This window comes from Mirounga leonina, unplaced genomic scaffold, assembly GCF_011800145.1.
Source record: "Mirounga leonina isolate KUSES-001 unplaced genomic scaffold, KU_Mleo_1.0 Mir_93, whole genome shotgun sequence".
NCBI classification, from domain to species: domain Eukaryota; kingdom Metazoa; phylum Chordata; class Mammalia; order Carnivora; family Phocidae; genus Mirounga; species Mirounga leonina.
The window spans coordinates 18,027,666-18,045,232 of NW_023270854.1; the positions used below are offsets into that span (position 1 = coordinate 18,027,666).

At 37.0% G+C, this 17,567-nt stretch overlaps 1 protein-coding gene across 2 annotated transcripts in view; it reads right to left on the minus strand.

Annotated features, from left to right (window-relative positions):
* WDR7 (WD repeat domain 7) overlaps window positions 1-17,567 on the minus strand; it is a 347,094-nt gene that overhangs the window by 130,468 nt on the left and 199,059 nt on the right. For both annotated transcript variants that reach the window (XM_034995695.1, XM_034995694.1), the window contains one exon: window positions 14,455-14,676. In XM_034995695.1, coding sequence (XP_034851586.1) covers window positions 14,455-14,676 — 222 coding nt within the window. The remainder of the gene's footprint in view (window positions 1-14,454; window positions 14,677-17,567) is intronic.

Consider the following 17,567-nt stretch of genomic DNA (forward strand, 5'->3'; position numbering starts at 1 on the left):
AAAAATTATAAATGTCTATTACAAAGAATCAGAAAATGTAAATAAAAACTGAAAAAATATTTGTAATATAGACAGTATAAAAGTAAAGAACTTGACATAAAAAATAACATGGGGGGGTGCCTGGGTGGCTCAGATGGTTAAGCATCTGCCTTCAGCTCAGGTCATGATCTCCAGGTCCTGGGATGGAGCCCCTTGTTGGGCTCCCAGCTCAGTGGGGAGTCTGTTTCTTCCTCTCCCTCTGCCTCTCCCCCTGCTTGTGCTCTCTCTCTTAAATGAATAAATAAAAATCTTTAAAAAATAACAACATGGGGCATGAGGATGAGGGATGGGCAAAATGGGTGAAGGGGATCAAAATGCTCAAAATTCAAGCTATAAAATAAGTCATGGGATGTGATGTACAGCATGGTGACTATTGTTAATAATACTGTATTACATATTTGAAAGTTGTTAAGAAAGTAGATCTTAAAATTTCTCATCACAAGGGAAAGAGTAATTTAATAATTGTGTGTGATGCATTAGACTTACTGTGATGATCATTTAGAAATATATACAAATATCAAATCATTGTTATACGCTGGAAACTAATATAATGGTTTATGTCCATTATATCTCAGTTAAGAAAAAAAAAACCAAGAGAATAAGCAATTCATAAACGAACTAAAAAATGGTAAACACGTAACAGAAAATCAACCTAAAAGGTTTAAAATACAAATTAGGGGTCCCTGGTGGCTCAGTCATTAAGCATCTGCCTTTGGCTCAAGTCATGATCCCAGGGTCCTGGGATTGAACCCCGCATCGGGCTCCCTGCTCAGTGGGAAGCCTGCTTCTCCCTCTCCAACTCCCCCTGCTTGTGTTCCCTCTCTTGCTGTGTCTCTCTCTGTCAAATAAATAAATAAAATCTTAAAATAAATAAATAAAAATAAAAAAATAAAATAAAATACAAATTAAAGTAACACCAGATATCATTTCTTATTAATCATATTGGCAGACAAGAAAAATAATATCCTCAGAGTTAAAGAGGTATAGAGAAACAGCAGAAGAGTAACTGATACAACTTGACTGGAGGACAACATGGTAGAAGTATCCAGATGTAGAACAGGGATAAACTTTCACATGGGGATTTACTTCTAGGAAGTTATCAACAAAGTATAAACACATACAAGCACACACACAGGTGGCAATTGTAATAAGGTGTCTCTAATAGTAAAAACTGGAAACAATTACACATTATAATGTTTCCGGGCATGACTGTCTTAAAGTTTAACCTGTTTAGGGTTTGCTTAACTTATTAAATCTGTAAATTTATGTCTTTCAGCAAATTTGGGAAAGTTTCCCCATTACTTCTTCAAATACTTTTTCTGACTCATTCTGTTTTCTCTTCCACTGAGATTCCTAAAGGTCTCTTTGAGACCTTTTGAAATTAACCACAGAATACTGCTGAGAGGAATTGAAGAAGGTATAAATAGTGCAATATACCACATTCACCTACTGGAAGACAATATTGTTAACATGTCAATTCTCCCCAAATTTATCTATAGATCTAAGGCAATTCCAATCAAAATTCCTGTAGGCTTTCTGCTTTTTAAAGCAAACTGACATGTAGATTCCAAAATTTTTATCAAACCACAAATGACCGAGGACAGCCAAACCAATTTAACAACAGAACTCAATTGAAGAACTTATGCTACCTAATTTCAGTACTTACTCTAAAGTTAAAGCCATCAGGACAGTGTGGGAGTAATAAATAAACATGGATTAATGAAAGAGGATAGAGGATCTAGAAATAGACCCAACATCTAGGATCAACTGATTTTCAAAAAACGCAATTTAATGGGGGCAAAAAAGAAAAATGCTTTCGGGCGCCTGGGTGGCTCAGTTGGTTAAGCGACTGCCTTCGGCTCAGGTCATGATCCTGGAGTCCCTGGATCGAGTCCCGCATTGGGCTCCCTGCTCGGCAGGGAGTCTGCTTCTCCCTCTGACCCTCCCCCCTCTCATGTGCTCTCTCTCATTCTCTCTCTCTCAAATAAATAAAATCTTTAAAAAAAAAAAAAAGAAAAATGCTTTCAATAAATGTTGCTGGAACTGAATTTCTGTACATATATTAAAAAACTATTTAAAAATATTTACTTCACATCATACTCGAAAATTAACTCAAACTACAGCATACACCTACATGCAAAAGCTAAAACTGCCAGAAGAGGGGCGCCTGGGTGGCTCAGTTGGTTAAGTGACTGCCTTCGGCTCAGGTCATGATCCTGGAGTCCTGGGATCGAGTCCCGCATCGGGCTCCCTGCTCGGCGGGGAGTCTGCTTCTCCCTCTGACCCTATCCCCTCTCATGCTCTCTCTATCTCATTGTCTCTCTCAAGTAAATAAATAAAATCTTAAAAAACAAAAAACAAAACAAAACAAAAACTGCCAGAAGAAAACACAGGGGGAAAAAATCTTTGAAACTTTGGGGTAGGCAAATATTTCTTAGAATACAAAAAGCATGAATGATAAAATAATTGATAAACTGTACCTCACTGAAATCAGAGAACTGTGTTCTCCGAAACACATTGGTAAGGTAACCAAAAGGCAGTCCACAGAATAGGAGATTACTCATTTCCCAGGTGGAAAGGTTTCACACACACTTTTCACAGGTGGAAAGGTTTCTCTATACAAAGTAAAGAGTAGACTCACAGGATAGTACACCAAATTGTCTTCCAAAGCTTAAACCAATTTACACTCCACAGTAGGTGCAAAAAACATTCTATATGCTCTAAATCCTCACCAAACTTTGATAATGTCAGACTAAGTTTTCAGTTTGGTAGATAAGAAATGATAGTTCATTTAGCTTTTAATTTGCATTTACCTGATTACAAGGCATGGCATCTTTTCATAGGTTTGTTAGCCATTCTTATTTCCTCTCTGTGAAGTGCGTTTCCAATCTTTATGCATTTTTCTTCTCGGCATTTTTTTTTTCAAATATAAATGTGTTTAAGAATCTTCTGTCATTTACCTGTGCTATAAAGACCTTTCCCTCTTTGTGGCTTTACTTTTCACTTTATTGTAAAGATATTTTTGACTACAGAAGTTTGTAATTTTAGTGTAGTTGAATAATTCATCTTTTTTATTGTCTGGTTAGGCTGTCACCTGTTTACAGAATCATGCTCTAAGGCCATGTTTTCCTGTGTCATCATTTTTAAAGCATTATGGTTTTAGCATTCATATTTAACTCTTTAAATCCACATAGTTTTGTGGGATATTTTTGTTTTTGTTTTGTTTTGTTTTGTTTTGGGGGTGTTGGCTATAATGGGCATTAGGGATAAAATTTTATTATTCTTCTGTGGTAACTACACCAGTTACCAAAAATTCTATCCTTTATTTCACTGATCTACAATGCTAGATCTGTATAAAATCAAATTTCTATGTCAATTTAGAACCATTTCTGTGCTATTCTGTTCTATGGATAAGACTTTTGGTCTGTCCTGCAACAAGATAATACCATATTAATTACTATAAATTTATAACTTTTGATATAAGGTAAAAAAAATCTCTCCACCTTGTTCTTCTTTATCAGTGTCCTGGCTTGGGGCGCCTGCCTGGGGCAGCCGGTTAGGCATCCAACTCTTGGTTTCAGCTCAGGTTGTGATTTCCCAGTTGTGGGATCGAGCCCCACATCAAGCCCTGGGACGGGCTCTGCAAGCTCAGTGCAGAGTCTACTTGGGAATCCGCTCTCCCTCTGCTTCTGCCCCTCCCCTCTGCACAGTTGCGCCCCTCTGCACAGTCGCACCCCTCTGCACGCACACATGCGCTCTCTCTAATAAATAAATATTAAAAAAAGCAAAAAAGAAGTGTCCTGGCTTTTATTAGCTCGTTGCTGTGTCCCACAAATATGAGAATCAGTTTGTTAAGTTCAGTAAAGAAAACAACAAAGATCTTGTTGGTGTTTTGTTTGGAATGGTATGAATTTATAAAAATTGCCATTCTGATTATATTGAGTACTCCAATCCATAAAACTATCTCCTTATTTACTTAGGTCTTTAAAAAGGCTTTTTAATAAAATTAATTTTTTTCTATAAAAGTCTTGCATATTCTTTAAGTTAATGCCTAGGTATTTTATATTTTTACAGTACTTCATAGGTTGACTTTTTTATAATTTTATACTTCAAAAGACTATAAATTAGGATTAAAAGGGTTAATATTTGTAAAGTCTAAAATAGTGACTGGTATATGTGTTTATTGAATAAAACAAAATAAATCTAATATTCCATTTATCTCTGGTATGTTAATTTTAGAATACTTTTGACTAGCTATTAAAAGAATGATGTTGAGATTTTTTATTGTGTTTATGTGAGATTTACCATATTAATTTGGGAATAACAGATATTCACCACATGGAATCATCCATCGAAGCACTACATATTCAAATTTTTATTTCCCTCCGTAAAATATTATAATTTCCTCCATATTTCTTAAATTTATTCTTAGCTCTGGGACTTCCTTTAGATGCCATAATTATTGAGATTTTAATATTTTAATTTAAAATGTAAACATTACACGAATACCCATTCACTCTTAAAAAAAGATCTTTTAAACAAACAAGTGTTTCTAGTAAATCCCCCAATTCCTTTAATTATTGGGTAAGTTGGGTATTTTTTGGCATCTACATTCTTTCTATGCTAAATGCCTAACAGCAGTCTTACTCAGGCTGGTTGGTTTGTTTTTTCCTCCTGGCTTCTGGGGTCTTATATAGTTTGATGCGTCTTTTAAAAAAATCTTTATTTTCTACATTTTCTATTTTGTTCACTAGTAGAAAACCTACTGAATTTTGAGTATTTGTCTTGTTGATTAACCATCTGGATACCCTTGAGTGATAGGATCTATTTCTGGTTTTAAAAGCATTACTACTGGGTCGCCTGGGTGGTTCAGTCAGTTAATCATCTGCCTTCCACTCAGGTCATGATCTCAGGGTCCTGGGATCCAGCCCTGCCCCACTGGGTCACCCTCCTCTGGCTCTGTGCTCAGTGGGGAGTCTGCCTGTCCCTCTGCTCCCCCCCCATCTGTGTTCTCTTGCTCTCTCTCAAATAAATAAAATCTTTTTTAAAAAAAAGTAAATAAAAGCATTACTACCATGTCTACTATGTTAAAAAGCTACTAGAAGGGGGATAAGGGTAGAAGCTGGAAGGCCTGGCAGTAACCTTATGAGAAATGAAGTCAGTCAACCAGGGTGATAAAGGTAGTAAGAAGAAGCTGAATTTTTTATGTATTTTAAAGGCAGAGTCAGTAACATTCCTGATGGATTCGATGTTTGTTTGTTTTGTTTTGTTTGTTTGTTTGTTTTGTAGAGACTAGCCCTGTCTTTGACAGTTTCTCTTTGCAGATACAATGTGATTCCAAATTTCAACTTCTAAATCACACAAAAATCAGTGCTACTGTACTTTAAGTAGTGTTAAGAGCCCAGGCAGCCACCAAGCCACCGCTATGGAGCCCCAGGGCACTGCAGAACATAATTTGAAAACCGAGAGCAGAAGGAAAGAACTTTGTATTTATTGATTTCGTACAAGCATTCAGGTCCTCTTGTGGCCTGGGTGGCACCAAAAAGTTCAGCAGCTCGTGCTGTATGGTCACAGATGCCAAAGCGTCAAGCAGTAACATAGACCTAGGCATCCGCCCATTTAATAGAGTCCTAGAAGTTGTGTGTTCTAAGGACATGGCAGGGAATCTCCAGATAAGTGCACAAGACATTTCTGTTTACTTCTTACTGTTAAATGTTTTTGTTCACTTCTTCCTAAAAGGCTTTTAAGGGGGGGAGGGGCAGAGGGAGACAGAATCTTAAGCAGGTTCCACAACTAGCCCACGCTTGATCTCACAACCCTGAGGTGAAATCAAGAGTCTGGTGCTTAACCAACTGAGCCAGCCAGGTGCCCCTTACTGAAAGGCTTTATGAGAGAACTGTCACAACTTCTGCAGCCTGTGTGTGTGTGTGTGTGTGTGTGCGCCCACGCATTTTTTAAAGTAATCTCTGCGCCCAACGTGGGGCTCAAACTCATGAACCTGATATCAGTAATCACATGCTCTACTGACTGAGCCAGCCAGGAGCCCCCAAGTTCTGCAGATTTTGAAGGGATGAGATGTTCTCCATTGTCCCTTTCTGATATCAGATTGTTTGAACTTACAGAATTAAATATATTAATTACAGTGACACTGAAATGCACATATTATTAAGACACACAAATGTGAAAAAACCATTCTGCAGAGCTATCAGAAAACTTCAGGTCAAGGTTATTTAAAAACTAGAATGTCCTATGCAAAAAGAAAAAAGGGGGGTTGCCACTGGCAATACAATGCTAATACTTGTCACTGCATCTACTACTCAGGCAGCCCAGTGATAAGAAATCAGGAAGTTAAAAATTGAAATAAAAACTGAATTTAGGTCATTAATATATACATTAGATGGTTGTCAGGGTCTTATGCCAATGTTACATTATATTCTAGACCAAAAAATTGTCATAATGCCTTTGTACTATATTCCTAGAAGGATACAGATCTCAAACTACCACAGATGTTACATTTAGCTACTGAAATAAATTCAACATAATACATGTCCACAAAGCTAGATATGTGTAGAGAATGAATTTTACAGAAACAACTGTAGCCTGGTAAGTTGATATGAGGTACCCATAAGGAAGGATGGTAGAAAAATACTCTATAAAGATGCTCAGCTTCTATATATAAGACTGATGAATCACTGACCTCTACCTCTGAAACTAATAATACATTATATGTTAATTAATTGAACTAAATAAAAAAATAAAGATGACCAGCTTCAAACATATGGCATGGCTATGGACTACTGGGGCCTATAGGAGCAGACAGAAAAATGGCATAGAGCAATCAAAATCAAATCAAATTAAATCAAATCAAAACAATCAAATCAAAATCAATCAAAATGGCATAGAGCAATCAAAATAAGATAGTCAAGTTCACATGGCAGCAATAAACACAAGCACTCTATAGTAATAATAATAAAGTAATAATTCCATAGAACCCTGTAATTTTGATAGAAGTGGCCTTAGAAATAACCTTGTCCAATTTACCTGTTCTATGGAAGAGGAATCTAAAACAAAGTAGTGAATTAACCAAAAAACAACTGCAAATTAACATTCTGCATGGAGCACTGGGTGTTATGCACAAACAATGAATTATGGAACACTTCATCTAAAACTAATGATGTAATGTATGGGGATTAACATAAGAATAAAAAAATAAAGAAAGAAAAAAAAGAAATAAAAAACAAAACAAAACAACAACTGCAAATTAAAGTTATTTTTGGATAACAAGGATGGCACTACATCACCAAACAGTCTATAATGAAAGTGTCAGATCTCAGTTAAAAAATGATAAAGCTGTTACACAACATAAATTATTTACAAGAAAAACAAAGGAGTAGTGAAAATTTCCATTTGATCTTAGTTTGTTGATGTGGTTAAAACAGGAAACAAAGTGATAAGCATATAGAAATTTATCCCATTACAAATAAATAATTACAAAAATACTCAGTGTTTTATTTAAACATGTATATAATAATGTGGCCAAAGAACAGTGTATTTTTACATAAATCCTCTAGGAACTAATAGGCTTTACCGAAACAGAATCAGCATGTGTTGTAGAACAGAATTTCCTGGGCTTTGGGGGGAAAAATGCATCCGGATTCAAATCCCTTACAAGACAGATAATTTAAAGAAGTTGCTAATTTTTTGTAACAGTTCACTCATATAGAAAATGTTGATAGTAATACCTATCTCATAAGGTTCTTAAGAAGATTTTTTAAAGTAGTATATACACTATAAATGTCCTAGCAAACAGCTCAGCTGTTTTCTTTCCTTATTCTTCTATAAGCATTTCTTTAACATTAACATATACTAACATTCAGCTAAAACTTAAATGCTGGGCACTTTTCTAGGTGCTTTGCATACACTCATTTACCTAATCCTCACAATAACTCTGTGAGGTAGGTGCTATTACTATCCCCATTTTTAAGTTAAAGAAACTGAGCCAGGAAGCATTTAAGGCTATACAGCTACTGAGTGGAAATGTCAAGATTCCACCCCAAGCAATCCAGAATAATAAAATTCCAATAAAAAAGCTGAACTACCTAAAGAATTAGCTCGAGAGTAATATAAATGTCACTTATTCGCTCAGATCAGTTCCCATTATCTCTTCCATTTTAAACATAAAGAAAATTATAATATATATTGTGCATTAAGGTAGTTTAATGACCAGAACTACCACAGAACACTCAATTTAAAATAACTAAAGGATTCCCTATTCTAATGGGTGTCTCTACTCTGGCTACACATGAGAATTACATGTGCAGTTTTAAAAATCAAACAGACACCCAAACCCCACCCCTGATTTTCTGAATAAGAACTCCAGGGTACAGATCATTTTAAAACACTCTACGTAAGATTTTAGCGCACAGGCAGAGCAAAGAATTCCTTTTCTAAACACAGAAGGTGTTCTGGCAATGCAAGACAAGTGGCATCCGGAACCAGGATGATTTCAAAGGTAAAATTCCACATGAGAAGCGGGGTTAAAGAATATGAAATGCTGAGTCAGTGCAATGAGAAGGATGAATGAATGAGGTGGACAGTGGAGTAAGAACACAGGAAGGCAGGAAAAGCAGGGAAAACACAAGAGCAGGGAAAGCAAACACAAATGCAGTAGCTCAGCAACACTGCTTGTGAACAGTGAAAATATCCATTTTTTGTCATTGCTTATCCTTGTAAATGGCATGATGTGTTCCTCATCATTGTTGCTACTTTTATTCATTACGTGCAAATACCACTAGTTTTGTAATTAATTGCAATTCAGTGACTTTGTCCTAATCTTGCTGATAGAACATTTGAGATTTGGCTTAACTTTCTTACCTTAAAATTTAGGAAATAAATTCATTACAAAATCAACCTCAACCAATACTAATATATTCATCAAATATACATGCATGGTTAGAAAGCACATGAAGTACTGGAGAAACATTTTCATGACAGTAGGTTACAACAAAATAAAATGAAACATAGTACATTGTGCCAGGAAGTATAAAACTCTAAAATATAAGTTTCATAGAATTAAAACATTCCTAAAGTAGCGTCTGAGGCCTCTTTCCATTTGGTGGTATTACAGCTAAACAGATAATCAAGATGAATATAACTCTGTTGTTTTAAAAATTATAATAACAGATAAGCAACTTGTTCCAACAAACTCTTAGAGTTCTTATCCATTTTTATTTTAGTGACTTTTTTTGAGAATTGAAACTGTGGATCTTTTTCCCAGAACAGACACACAAATCACAGAAACACCGCATTTTCCAAAATGTAACATCAGAGAAATCATAAACCTTGGCCAGCTGAAGAATCCGGCATTACAGGATTTCTAAAGACCCACTGTGGGAGAAGATTCATTTTCTCGCCTCGAAATATTTCACACTATAGATGCAAGCCATTTCATAAGTCTGGAGATGTCGATTTTGTACATGTTTATATCTCCAGGGCACCAGCACATCCCCAATGGATGAGTCAACAGATGTTCATATTTACAGGTGACCTGGTACTTGCTGACGTCCCCCTCTTTTTTGGAGTACCGCTCCTGAATCTTACTTGCTTATAACATAAGACAACTATGTGAAATGGTGAAAAGGACCTGATTTAAAGTTGCAAAATAGGTATTCAAGTCCAGGCTTAGCAGAAGCATCTTAATACATTTAACCTATGCCCTCAATTTACTGTCTACATGAGGAAAGTTTAATCTCACAAAGCTCTGGTGAGCATTGGGCAAATGTTCAGGTTCCTCCTCTGTTAAATGTTAACAGTAAGGATTAGAAGATTAAATAAGATACTATACAGGGGTGCCTGGGGGGCTCAGTCGGTTAAGCGTCTGCCTTCAGCCCAGGTCATGATCCCGGGGCCCTGGGATCGAGCCCCGCATCGGGCTCCCTGCTCACTGGGGAGCCTGCTTCTCCCTCTCCCTGCAGCTCCCCCTGCTTGTGTACTCTCTGTCAAATAAATAAAGTCTTAAAAAAAATAAGATACTATACGTAAAGGACACAGCAAAATGCCTGGCACAGAGCAAATGCTCAATAATCAGCTATTATTAATGTGCCTCCTCTTGTGCTCGGTGCTGGATAAAACAGCTGTCTTATAAAACAGCAGGTTATAAGAGATATGCAAGGAGTTGAGTAAAAAGTGTGTTCAATGAATGGTAGTCCCTCTTTCCATTTCTGATACAGAAGAGGGAACTGGGACACACACGAGTCAGTGACATGCTGAATGGAAGCCTGGAGAGGCTGTCCATCTCCTCCCCTCCACAACAGAAGTACTCATCTGCCCCCAAGCTCGTGGGGGTGTCGTGGCTGACAAGTTTCAGCTGAGTCTCTCTGTAGGGTTTGTGCTAGGATGGAGAGAGCTGCTCATCTAAGGTCACACCCCCTATCCAGGGCACCGCGCTGAATGTACAACACAGGGATATGAAGGCTAAGCCCTTTGCCCCAATTCAAGGACAACTTTGAAGAGCAATCCCAGTTCCAGAGTTCCCTGGGATAAACTGAAGCTTTCTAAGCAAGTGAAATGCTATTCAATGTTTCCCTCTGCCCAATCCTGCTTCTTTCACTCCCTAAAAGTACTGATCCCAAGAATACTCCTGCACACAAATCTGAGAGTCCACTGCCTAGGGAAATGGCTTATGCTACTTGTCCAAAGTCAAAAAGCTAATGAAAGGTCAAATGGGATTTACTACAGATGTGCCAGCATAATTCCACAATTATAAAATGAGACCAAATGAAAGAATGAACCAGGGGTCCCTGGGTGGTACAGTTGGTTAATCGTCCAACTCTTGGTTTCAGCTCAGGTCATGATCTCAGGATAGTGAGATTGAGCCCCGCATCGGATTCTGCACTCAGCCTGGAGTCTGTTTGAGATTCTCTCTCCCTCTCTCCCTCCTACTCGTGCTCTCTCTCTAAAATAAACAAATCTTAAAAAAAAAAAAAAAGAATGAAGCAAAAGACCTATAGACAACATTATAAATGCTACCCTAAAATATCCTAAGAGTGTCTCATTTGTGGATCAAAATAAAAATGAAGAGTGATCTCTATTGAAGTTGAGTTGAAATAAGAGAGTGTCCATCCCTACAAGAAGAGGAAGATGAAAAGGTCATGAAGGTGAATTTCCTGGGATGCTCTCTATTTCACTTCAGAAGCAGAGACTAACTGGACCAAAAGGGGTTTTGAAGACAGAACAGTTCTTTATTTTATACAAGAAGAAACTGCAACTCAGACTGAGGGTACACAGAAAGAGTGGCCTAGTGTAGGCTTTTTAAATTTCCAGAGTCCTTCAGCTTTGTCTTCAATGTGTGATTTTGACATTTTATGTAAAGTGTACCTCCCACAAAAGATTCATATATATTCAAATATATGCATGAAATGCATTATGAAACTACGCATGACTTTTGAACTAGGCATCAGTGTCACTCTTCCCTCCTATCAAGGTGGATAACTGGGAACTGACTACATTATAAGTATTCACAGAACAGAATGGCTTTACAAGGAAGGTTAGAATTCACTATCTATACCTCTGGCTACATTAGCAATTAACTTTCATCAAATACTGTATCTTAATGGCCTTATCTCAAAATGAGGATAATAATTATTATCTCATTCAATAGGATGCCATGAAGACTAAATATTTAATGGTCGCAATGCATTCTAAATGCCACATAAACAAATAACATAGCAATACATACAGTGACTTCTAGCAGGTTAACATTGTAGCAGTTAACCTGTTATGTGTAATTTAATATTACACATAACTGATCAAAAAGAGCCTAAGAAAGGCACAAATACATTTAGACATCTGTTTCCAAACACGAGAGCAAGATTTAAACTGATAAATATTTTATATTATTAAAATAAAATAAGGTAACCACAGTAAGTGAGGAAAATATCAAGAACATTTTACACTTTTTTTTTTTTAAAGATTTTATTTATTTATTCGAAAGAGAGAGAGATAGCGAGAGGGAGAGAGAGCACGAGCAGGGGAAGAGGGAGAAGCAGGCTCCCCACCGAGCAGGAAGCCTGATGCGGGGCCCGATCCCAGGACACTGGGATCATGACCTGAGCCGAAGGCAGACGCTTAACCAACTGAGCCACCCAGGCGCCCCATTTTACACATTTTAAACTGGTTCTAAAAAGTACTGTATCATTCGTTTTTAATTTTTTTTAAATTTTTTCAAGTAGGCTGCATGACATGAGGCTCGAACTCACAACCCTGAGATCAAAACCCAAGCTAAGAACAAGAGTCGGACACTTAACTGATTGAGCCACCCAGGCACCCCAGATTTCTCACATTTAAAGAAAAGTCTGTCATGTATTATTTTTTTTTGGATGATGGTGGATATCAAGTAGTTATGGTAAATATTCTATTGCATATATTTATAAGAACAGTATTTTATTTTTAAATGTCAATATTCACACTATCCTCCAAATTACATCTTTTGCAAACGTTTAAACTTACTAATGAAAAGTTTTAGCTGTTAACATAAAAACATGTGAGGAATCAGATATTTCTTGATCCTCATTAGAGAGATGGTAAGCAAAAAAAAAAAAAATTGAAAGTCACCAGACTACTGAATCAGGCCAAAGTTTCATTAACCTCTAATATTCTAATGTCAAGATTCTACGTAAGAAGCTGCATACATAAATCCTAGGGTGTCTACACTGGCATAGAGAGGTGAGCCTTCTGTAGAGTGCGTGAGATTTGAGCAGGGTTTTATGCCTGAAAGGCAGGGAACCTGCAGAACCTGAGAAAAGATAAAGATGCTAGAGGTAAGATGGAGGGGCTGCACCGGGCAGGCCTGCACCAGAGAGGGAGAGCAGATGTACACAGTGGAAAATGCAAAGGGCATGGGTTTTCAGGTCCCAAGAAGCTTGAGTTCAAGTTGAGATTTTACTACATTTTGGCTGAGCTACTTTGAAGAAGTCTTAATTTCTCTTTTAAGGATCAAATGAGGGGACAGAAAACTCTTCTTAAATTATGAACTAATAGCACAGGTTAGTCAGTAAGCCCTTCTCAAGGAGGGGCCATTAAACACTAGCAGTGTGTGGAATGGTCAAAGCACCAGCTCTGGCACCAAAAGACTGTGTTGAAACAAAACCTGCCATTTCCTTAAGGAATGATCTCAGCCAGGGTCACCAAACCTCTCTGTGCCCAGTTAGCCTTATGTGTCAAATAGAGATAACTAAGGTGCCCAATTTATAGGGTTATTATGAAGATTAAGTGAGTTAATGTATGTAAAAGAGCTTAAAATCGTGTTCAAAGAATTATTTATTGCTGTTGGTGGTGGTATTGTCATTATTACTCTCTGATTCTCAATGTCAAATAGGGATCAGGAGAATACCAATGACTAATAAGTATTTGATTAAGAATCTTAAAAAAAAGGGGCGCCTGGGTGGCTCAGTTGGTTAAGCAACTGCCTTCGGCTCAGGTCATGATCCTGGAGTCCTGGGATTGAGTCCCGCATCGAGCTCCCTACTCGGTGGGGGGTCTGCTTCTCCCTCTGACCCTCCTCCCTCTCATGCTCTCTGTCTCTCATTCTCTCTCTCGCAAATAAATAAAATCTTAAAAAAAAAAAAAAAAAAAAAAGAGAAGCAGGGGTGGGGACAGGCAGCTAAATCTATAGGAGGGTTTTAATAATAAAAGCTACTAATACAGCTCCATGATTCCACAGCAGAAGTATGTGACAATGAGCCAGGGAAGTTTCCTGCTGTTGTAACTAGCAAAGTAACACATCATATATCTTTTTCCCTTGCTAAAGGGCCCAAAACCCCAAAGCGCATTGCAATTTGTTCTATAAAGAATACTTTGTGATATATTCAGTGGGACTATATTTGGTCCTTATAATGACAGAACTTGTTAGAAATAATTTTGCAATATGGTAGGAATATTTTGACCTTACCTAAAGGAGTTCTAACACTGAACTACCAGAAGACATTATAAAATACCCGTAACCTGTATTAACATACCAAGCACAGAATACAAGGCAGCAGGACCACACAAGCTCTCTGAATTCTGACTGTAACTAATCCATCCCTGCTCCTGACTTTTCAAACCACATTCAGGACATAAAGCATAGTTTTATAGAAATTATTTTAGAAATTAGATGTTTGCGCTAAAATCCTGACTGAAATGTGCAAACACAAAGATCAGAAATGTGTTAAGAAAAGCATTTTCAAGATCATGTTTTAAATCTTAAAAAGTTTGGGTACTACAACCAAAGGGTGATGTACCAGACAGACTGTACTGCTTCCTGACTGCATGTCAGCATTCTGTTGAGGCTAAAACTCAGCATATGTATTCTGAGGTTTTGTTAACAAAAAATATGTATTGAAACTAAAAATCAGCATTAGGAATTTTATAACTTACAAGTATGTCTGGCCAGCGAGTAGTTGGATCCACCACTAGTCAAGCCAAATCCCTCAGGAATTTGACTAGAGCTTCGAGGTCTGGTCAACAATTTAGGAGGTTCAATTTCAGCACCAAATTCAGCTCCTATTACTCCTAGTAAAACAATAGCAGTAGCTTGCTTCCGTCTTTCCTCATAAGATGTGGAAATCTTTTTCATTTGTGGGATACTTGATAAGCAACCTGAAAACCAAAACATTTAAAAAAATATCAATACACAAAAGACATAAAATAATAAAAAAAATTTCAAGATTACTCTTTCAGGAAAGAACAGTCTTTTCAACAAATGGCACTGAGGTGACTGGTTATCCAACTGCAAAAGGATGAATTTGGGCTTCCACATTTCACTACACAAAAAAATCAACTCAAAATAGATTCACAGTACTAGTAGATGTAAAAGCCAAAACAAAATAATTTGCAGAAGAAAACAGAGAGATGTAACTTCATGATCTTGGGGTAGGCAATGATTTCGTAGATAAGATACCAAAAGCAGAAGCAATTTAAAAAATTTCTTTAATTGGATTTCATTGATATTACGAACTTTTACACTTAAAATGACAGATTCAAGAAAGTAAAAAGACCATGCAGAAACTCAAAGAAAATACTGTCAATGGTATATCTATAAAGGATTGTATCCAGAATATATGAGGAACTCTTACAACTCAATAATAAAAAAGCACAACTTTTAAAATGGGTAAACACTTTGAACAGATATTCGACATATGATGATATATGAATGGCCAATATGCATATCAAAGATCCTTAACATCACTGGTCATTAGGAAAATGCAAATCAAAACCATAATGAGATACCACTTTGCATCCACTAGAATGGCTGCAATAAAAAGGATTATAAAATGTGCTGTCAAGTATGAACAGAAAATGAATGCAGTGCAGGTAGAAATGTAAAAAGGTACAACTACTTTAGAAAACAGTTTGGCAGTTACTTACTCAGTTTGGTTTTCTATTTCTTCCTGAGTCATTTCTTTCTTTCTTTTTTTTTTTTTTTTTTTAAAGATTTTATTTATTTATTTGGCAGAGAAAGGCACAGCGAGGGAGGGAACACAAGCAGGGGGAGTGGGAGAAACAGGCTTCCTGTGGAGCAGGGCGCCCGATGCAGGGCTTGATCCCAGGACCCTGGGATCATGACCCAAGCTGAAGGCAGACGCCTAATGACTGAGCCACCCAGGTGCCCATTCTTGAGTCATTTCTGATAGCTTGCAGTTTTAAAGGGATTACCTATTTAATCTGAGTTTTTTTAATTTATTGGTGTGAGATTATTTGCAGTATTCTCTATGATGAAAGTATTTCAAATGTATCATTGCTATGGATCCTTCTAAATATTATTTGTGCCTTCTCTAATATTACTTTTCATGCTTTTCTTGATCAGTTTTGCTAGAAATATATATTTTACTAGATTTAAAAAAAAATACTTTGGTGGAGCACCTGGGTGGCTCAGTTGGTTGCGCATCTGACTCTCGGTTTCAGTTCAGGTCATGATCTCAGGGTCATGAGATCAAGCCCCTGTATTAGGCTCCACACTCAGCAGGCAGTCTGCTTGAGATTCTTTCTCCCTCTGCCCATGACCCACCACCCCCGCACACTCTTTCTCTAAAATTAAAAAAATAAAATAAGTACTCTGGTTTTGATCTTATTTCATTTCTATTTTACCAACTTCGTTGTTATTTTTATTATTTCTCCTTCTACTTTATGTTTTCTATCAGTTCTTTTTGTTTCTAGGTTTATTTATTTATTTATCTTTAAGTAAACTCTACACCCAACAGGCTTGAATTCATAACCCAGAGATCAAGAGTTGCATTCTCCACCCACTGAGTCATCTAAGCACCCCTGTTTTGTTTCTAGGTTCTTAGGATAAACACAACTCACTTATTTTCATAACCTATTATGGTTTACGTTGCCACAGAGTTAACATCCATTTTCCTCTCCTTTAATAACACAACTTCAATTTTAACTGAGTAGTGATATACTCACATACTTTCAGGGTCCTTTCAAGAAATGGCAAAGCCATAGCCTAGCTCCTGGCTTTAAGCTTTATTCATGATATATTTTAAGTCCTCTTTAGCTCACAGGAGCCAAAAGCATACTTCTGGAAAGGAGCTAAGGGTTTCAGCCCAGATCATTTCTATTTTATTACTTGTCCACAGAGATATCTATCTTTCTGGAGACTAGCTATGGCTCTTCAGGTTTTCTGTTTGTATATTTTATCCATCATGGCTATATATTTGGTACAGAGAAATTTAAAAAGTGAACTTCTGGAAACATGTTCATTGGAGGTCAGCTTTCTAGTCTTTCTAGTCATCCATCCAGCTTCTCTGAGCCCTTTCAGTACTTTGTCTCTATATTAATTAAATCAATATAGCAAAGGGCCCTCAGAGCTCAGTATGCCAACTAAGAAATTAACAGCAGGGACCTCTGAATGCTTTTAGATGTTTTGTTTTATTTTGTCTCTTCATTTGTCATTCTATACTAACTGGAGGTAAGGCAAGGGAATGACAACACAAGAGGCTACAGGGGTATCACCAAATCAAGAGAGACTTTTGCAGGGCAAGCTGAAGACTTTTAACTTTTGGTTAATGGTAAGGTATTGAATAATTTTGTATAAGGTGGCGCTATCAGATTTATTCACTGTTAGAAAGATCATGATAGTGGCAGTAGGATGGCAGATTATGAAGTAAAACAAGATGTATCTAGTAGAACCAAAAGAAGACTCCTGCAATGATCAGGTGAAAAACAGTAAGTACCAGTGGTGGTAGAAATTCATTCATTCTGACATCAGTTACTCGGTCTCAATATAAGAACTGAAGATCTGGTGTGTTCATGGCATTATACTAGACGTGAAAAGAGATGTGAAAAGCAAGTTCACTGTCCTCTTTGAACTTAAAGGCTACTAAATAAGAATCAGAAATAGGTTACAGAATCAATGAGAAGATTATGAACTGAGAGAATGGTATGTTTAAGAACCTAAAGCATGAAGTAATTTGTTGACTTCTATTTCAAGGAGAGGTAATTGGGTTGGAAGCCTAGGAGGTGAGAGAAAGATAGAAAACAGGCAA